Raw genomic sequence first — 7,058 nt, forward strand, 5'->3', positions numbered from 1 at the left:
AGTAACGTGCACCAGGTAGTAACTGGGAAAAAAAAGTTTTTCTGAAAATTGAAGTAAAAAAAATAAATAAATAAATAAAATAATACTAACAGGTGTGCACCAGTTACTATCTGTTGCACATCAGTCAGTAACTAGATTTTCTTACTTCAATTTTTAGGAAAAAAAAAATTTTTTTCAATGTTTTTTTTTACTTCCATTTTTTTTCGTCTTTAGGTCCTACGTACCTTGGAAAGTAAAACACACAATCAATATTTTTTTAAAAACATGTTTTCTAAAGGTTCCCACCATTTTAAGGGTTAAAGATCAATCTGCACTGTGATCTAGAACTAACATGTTGTGTGATGAAGTTATTTCTGCTCCTCTCTAGAAAAACCAGCGGCGTCCTGGCATGTTTTATCAGAGATGGGGCGAGGTAAAAACACACCAGACTTGTTGATGTGAATTTCATCTTCTGCCTTTTAAAACATGTCAAACAACCACAAGCCCCTTAGTAAACTACAAATGAGGCTTTTATGTTGAAATCCTTTCATTTGTAACCAGGAAGACTGTGTGATGATGAGCGGAAACTTTTCCAGTGGGATCGGTAAATGGATCGTCAAATCCTGCAATGACACCTACGGTTTCATCTGTCAAAAAAAACTTGGCAAGTTCAATTATATATTATTTCAAAGTTCATTGTCTCGATTTGCAACAAAGTATTAGTTCTCCATGTTTTTCTGGGCAGTAGAAGCTCAGTGAGATTTTTTAAAATTCCACCAAAACTCTGATGAGCAGCTTCTGTTTGCAGTTTACTTCGGATTGGAACTGGTTGGTTTGTGTGAAGATGGAATAACCCCGTGCTGTTAACGTTCTTGGTCTGGTCCTTCACAGATGAATCTGCACAAGACCAAGGCGGATTCATTAACCCAAGCATCTACACGCGCTTGGGAAACGACAGCATCAAGGCTCTGACTCAAAACCTCACCTGGGAGGATGCCATGAAAACCTGCAACGCCGACAAGGCCAACCTGGCCAGCATTCGAAACGAATGGACGAAAGCTCAGATTGATCTGCTGGCGTTCACCCTCAAAGCTCCACTGTGGATTGGACTCAACAAAAACAAGGTAGAGAGCAGCAACTGAACTATTAACTGAGTTTTGTAGGACAGACAGTTTAAAACTAGCTTACAACTGCTGAACACGTGAATAAAGTAAAAATTTTAGATTTAAAGTGACTCCTAACTGTATGGAAATGAACCTACTTTCAGACTGGAAGCTATTTTAAGTTTTTATTGAGAAAACAATGTAAAATGTATCTTCTTTATTCTGTATTCCTTTAGAAAAAGTTCTAATAACTCTTGAGGGAATTTGGTTTGTTTTTTATTCTTTTCCTTAAAATATTGTCTCACTTCAGGGAGTCTATAAAAATCTTTATTATCTACATTATAGACTGGAGGCTACTTTAAGTACATTGACGGCTGGCACATGAGCTTTGCCAAATGGGCTGAACTGGAGCCGAGCAGAGACCGGCCCTGTGTGTACGTGGACCAGGACGGAAACTGGAGGACTGCTTTCTGCAACCAGACCATGAAGAGCATTTGTATGCAGTCCACAGGTATTCACATAACAGAACCCAAACTAAACCGTAAAAGGCAAAGGAAGCTCATTTAGGAAACAGGAAGCTGCTTAGCTTTGTTGGTCCTTGAGTTGAAAATCCTCCAGCAGTCATGGGGGTACACAGAACACCCTCATGGGAACTGTTAAACCTCCAATTGCAAAGCAGCAAAACTAAGAAAGGTTTGGCTAAGCCAGCTGATCTCTGCTCACTAGAACAGCTGAGAATCCAAATCTTCAAAATCGGATTTCTCCTCCCTACATTTAGCCCTCCAAATGAACAGATATGAAAAAAGTGTCTTCAAATTCAGACATGATTAACTCTCAATAGTCGCCGGTCATCTACAGTAACGGGTTGCTTCCAGCGCCTGAAAAATACACAACATTGGTTTTATAACTTTTAAAAGTCATACCTAAACAAGAAATTCCTACTTACTTTTGTCCTTCAGATCACACCCATATCATAGCCAGGAGACCACAAATTAAAACTAGCCTTTTAGCTAATTGTAGGTTTTTTAAATCCATGTGCTTCGTCTTGTTTAACCATCTTGTTTTCTTTTAAATCGCATTGTCCCCTTTTAAATAAATAAATACTAAAATACATGAAAAACACCTTTCCCTTTGGTGGCACAGTGCAATGCGGCTCGCCCTACCAGCAGGGGGATACAAAACTCAAAGTCCTTTCGCTGTAACCCTTAAAAAAACGTATTGGAATCCCCTAACCCTTCAAATGGCCCTTTAATTGGAGGAGTTGGGAAGATTTCAGCCCTTCTGTTTCATGTCTATCACAAGTGTTACCAGTTTCATTAAAGTCTTTTTGAATCCTTGTTGCATTCGACTTAATACATTTAAAACTCTGTCTTTATCTTGATAAAGTACTAATTCAGATAAAATGGAGACTTTTCAGATTTTATGAAGGATCTGACTGTAAAGGTTTCTGCTTTGATGCTTAAAACAAATATAATCATATTTTGCACATAAACGATAAACATTTCTATTGTCTTTTCCAGATGTTCCTCTGCCAGAGACGGTGGAATTTTCTGGACAATGTCCCGAAGACACTAACGCAGAGTACCAGGAGAGCTACTCATGGCTGCCGTACCGCGGTTACTGTTATTTGTTTGTCACAGAAGAAATCGAATGGGCGGACGCAGCGGGCAGTTGTGTCAGGCACGGTGAGAGAAGCTCTTGTTGCTTCAGCCTTAAGGTGCACAACGAATGCGATTCACGTGGGGGAGGCGGCCAGTTTCAATGTTGAGTCAACAGACGCGATGTGTGATGTGCGATCTGAGTCAATGCACCTTTTGTCATAATTGCCCTTATGGGTGGACAAAAGGTCAAACCTGGACGGGGCACACAGGTGACTAACATGAAATATCAGGTCATAGACCGTTCAGTTAACCCAGAGAGAGAAATTCTTTTTTTTCTACAGGCATGCTGCAGGCGAATAGTGAACACTTATACAACCGTAAGGGGGAAGGTGGTGTTACGCAGGCGTGTTGCATTGAGCCAGTACTCGGTTATAGTGATGTTATGTTACATGCGCGCTCCTTGCTGCAGCCCGTTAGAAATGAGGAAATTAGAGTGTAGTTTGTGTGGATGTCCTACAGGCGCTCACGGATCACGTGTACACCACATGCACTTGTCAGGAAGCGTACACCTTGCTAACCACTAGAGAGTGGCGTAAGGACACCATACGACAGCGTCACCCATTTGTCAGTAGTGCGTGTACCATTCTCCATCTGAATACTTCACGATGTACCGTATGTTCTGCATCATAAGGCACAGTTTTAATTAGGGGTCTATTTCTGTACTTAATCACGGTGACCCGGTGACCCACCTGTGTCCCTCGAAATGTGCACAGCGTGATGATCTGTGCGCTCGCCGCTCCTGTATCAATCCAGCAAAGACTTCCCAAAGTTGCACAAGAACATTTTTACTGATTTTGGAACTTGGTACACACAAAAGGCGCATCAGACTATTAGGCGCACAGACGATTTTTGAAAAACAGTTTAGGCTTTTATGTGCGCCTTATAAGTGCAGACAATACTTCCCTCACGCACCACAACGGTATGTTCCATTTTCATAACGTCCCTTGAGGTGGCTGGACGAGTCTAACAGGTAACTGTAAGACACACCTGCACTCCTCTCTGTGACCCTCCACGGACCCGAACAAACCAAAAACCTGCAGCACCTATACAGCTGGACGAGACTAAAGCTTTAACAGGCGTGAAACTACAAAAAAATGTCTTTAAAATGTCCCTTTGTTTTGTCTCAGGTGGAATCCTGGCGAGCATTGAAGATCCTTTAGAGCAACAGTTCATCAAAAGCAACATAGAAACGTTTCAGGGTGTTCACAGCTCTTTCTGGGTCGGCCTGTATAAGACACATAAGGGTAGGCATCTTTGACTCTGTGAATGAAAGACTAGCATATGAATTCAAATGATAAACAGTTTGAATAAAGAGCTCTTGGTTATGCCTGTTTGCTTTTCGTATCAGGGGAGTGGCTTTGGTTGGATAAAACAGTTTTGGATTACACTAACTGGGCTCCAGATGAGCCGGACTCTGAATTTGGAGCAGTCATGACGACAGACGGATCTTGGAGTACAGGTCGAAGATGGCATGACAGATCATACATCTGCAAAACCCCTAAAGGTAACACTCTTCATCACTCTTCTTGCTACGATTAGACCAAATGGAAAGGAGCTAAAATGCTAATAGAAGGCTTATAGAAATACTATCTTCTGTGTTTGACCAGTCTTCACCTGTTTCATCAAATATATGCATTGGATGAGAATTCCATTGACAGTTAGGATTGGCGAATAAAATCTAGGCGTCACGTTTTTAACCCTAGAGCACTATCACTGGGTCATTTTCACAGAGCAAAAATAATTACGTGATCTTCAGTATATTGTGTTTTCTGAGTAAAGTCTCACATGTTCCAGGAATGGGTGGACCAAACCCCAAGTCTCCAGTATCATTTATTTATTTATTTTCATAGGCATTTTTTGTTCTTAAAATTCTAATTTTTCAGTAATTTTCAAGCTTTTTTGATCTTCTTAAGTTTTTATTTTCCATTTTGTTACATAAACCACAGTTGAAAATAAAATAAAACAACTCTAATTTATTATGAGTTGACATATTTGATCTATTTTTAATAAGAAACACTTCATTAGATTTATTAAATTAGGTAAAAAATAAATAAAGTAGTGCTGAAGAAAGTTCTGTAAGTCACCTGTGACAGGTGAAATCCACAAAGTGTGATTCAAGATGTTTAATCCAGTGGATTCTGAACTGGAGAATCCACTGGGTTATGTTGGTCGCATGAACGGTTGAAAAGTTATCCTATGTCAAAAAGTATTAAGTCGTCACCGGCGGCATCTCAGGTGTTAAAGGGTTAAACTCCCTTTTCTTTAAAACAGACTTAAACATTTTCACATATTATCTCTTGTTTAAACTCTCAAAGTTCAAACCATAAAGATAAAATCAGCCCAGTATTATAGAATAAAAACAAAGATCTGATCAGGATCAAAGGTTTATGCTAATGTACGGGGGACACTTACGTTTACACCTAAAGTGGCTCTTAAGTCTAATCGAGTCTCAGTTTAATCTCAGTTCTTTAGATCAGATTTCTAACACAGAAAAAGATAACAGAAGAAAAAATAGTAGCTGAAAGATTCATAGTCAAATGCAAAATATATGTTATTTAGAGATCATGTATTTCCACCATGATTACAAAAGAGAAAATATAAAACAGACAATAAACTTCTAGAAAAGAAAATTATTTCTAAAATGAATTAAATGGCAAAGAAAAAATCCTGATAGTGTTGTTTTTCCGGTCATTTTAAAAATAAGAAAACTTTAGGGATTCCCATAACAACATTTTACTTCTAGAAAAAGGATTAATGTAGAAAACTACTGGGAGACTTTTGTCTCCCAGTAGTTTTCTACATTCTTTGGTCTCTAATTAGTTGTCCAAATGAATAAGATGTGTTGTGTACATGACGATGACAGGTAAGTATTTATCGTTCCATCCTATACAGTCTTTTTCTTTACAAACTGCCTTTTTCCTTTTCCTTTACTAGTGATCATCACTGAATCAAAAACAGGTGAGTTAAACCTTTAGTTTACTTTATCAACTCCTTAGATTGAATTTTAGAAACATTGATCGTATCTGAATAGAAATGATGAGGAAACTGTTTTCTTGTTAAATGTGCAGATCGTCAGGAAGGTCGAGACTCCAACAGTCGAGTCCACTCCAGCTTGGTGGTCGTTCTGCTCATCGCCATCGTTTCCGCTCTAATCGCTGTTGGATTCTTCCTCTACAAGAGGTCTCCCCTTCCTCTGCCCACCTTTGAAAATCCTCTGTACTTCAACAGCGAGCAGTCTCAGCCGGATGTGGTCGACACCAACAGACTGATAGAGAACGCAGAAACCCCGGAGCCCATTTTAACTCTGTGATTCTGAAAGTGGAGCCTAAACTCAGAAGTCACACTGATGCGGTCTCACTTTGGGTTATACACCATGCAGTACATATTTGGTTATTTAATTACCAGGGAAGAGTTTCTGTGGAGTTGATAACGCCCAACAACTCAGACCAGAACTATTTAGACTCCAGGACAGGGGTGTCCAAAGCCAGTCCTCGAGGGCCGGTATCCTCCATGTTTTCCAACCAACCTTCCATTGAAGCTCCTTACTGGGCAAACACACCTGATCCAGGTAATCAGCAGCAGAAAAGGGAGGATTTCTGGAAAACCAGCAGGAGGCCAGCCCTCGAGGCCTGACTGGACACTCCTGCTCTAGGATGTCTCAGTCCGAGTGAGAGAGGACTTTCTTTGAATGTATATAAAAGGTACTGATACCTCACATGCTGTGCATTGCTTGTATTTCTCTAATCTGTAAAAACCTCACTGATTGTCACATTAAAACAAACGTTACACAAACCGTGACCACTGCAGCCTCTTCTGTGAAGATAAACTGCAAAGATTCTGGTTCTTTTTTGCAAAGAACAATATTCATATAGATCTTATGGGGTCTTTTAGAAGAGGTATACTCTACTTATAGGTTACTATAGTTATATACCCTTCAGGAAGTTATCAATATTAAACTTTTATTTAAACTTTTATTGACTCCAAGAAGCCAAAATCCCATAGACTTCCGTAGAGAAATAAGCAGCTCATCAGTCATTCTATTGGTCAGAATAACCCTTCAGACTCTGATACCTTTATTTCAACATCGTCTCTTTTTTTTTGTTTTTAACTTGTCCTGTCCAACAGCGGAGCAAACAGATACAGGCTGACAGCCTCTTGCGTTACACAGATTGTACTGTCACAACAGAGGTTTATTAAGTATAAACCCCTGTTGTGTTTCACGCTAAAATGTATTTATATTGATTATGTTTATATATATATATTTTCTCTCTCTTTAATTTTTGTTGGACCGGATTGGAAAAGAAGAAAAGGGGGG

At 39.4% G+C, this 7,058-nt stretch overlaps 1 protein-coding gene across 1 annotated transcript in view; it reads left to right on the forward strand.

Moving 5' to 3' along the window:
* The window catches only part of LOC112147390 (macrophage mannose receptor 1), a gene marked incomplete at its 5' end in the record, with an annotated part of 19,907 nt that extends 13,366 nt beyond the window's left edge, over positions 1-6,541 (forward strand). Inside the window, 9 exon segments of the mRNA XM_024273739.1 lie at positions 368-412; positions 541-643; positions 871-1,103; positions 1,428-1,593; positions 2,603-2,767; positions 3,871-3,987; positions 4,092-4,247; positions 5,678-5,701; positions 5,812-6,541. Of these exon segments, the coding sequence (XP_024129507.1) occupies positions 368-412; positions 541-643; positions 871-1,103; positions 1,428-1,593; positions 2,603-2,767; positions 3,871-3,987; positions 4,092-4,247; positions 5,678-5,701; positions 5,812-6,053 (1,251 nt within the window).
* Positions 6,542-7,058: the final 517 nt, after the last annotated feature.

The sequence above is a fragment of the Oryzias melastigma genome, linkage group LG17 (genome assembly GCF_002922805.2).
Source record: "Oryzias melastigma strain HK-1 linkage group LG17, ASM292280v2, whole genome shotgun sequence".
In the NCBI taxonomy this organism is placed as follows: domain Eukaryota; kingdom Metazoa; phylum Chordata; class Actinopteri; order Beloniformes; family Adrianichthyidae; genus Oryzias; species Oryzias melastigma.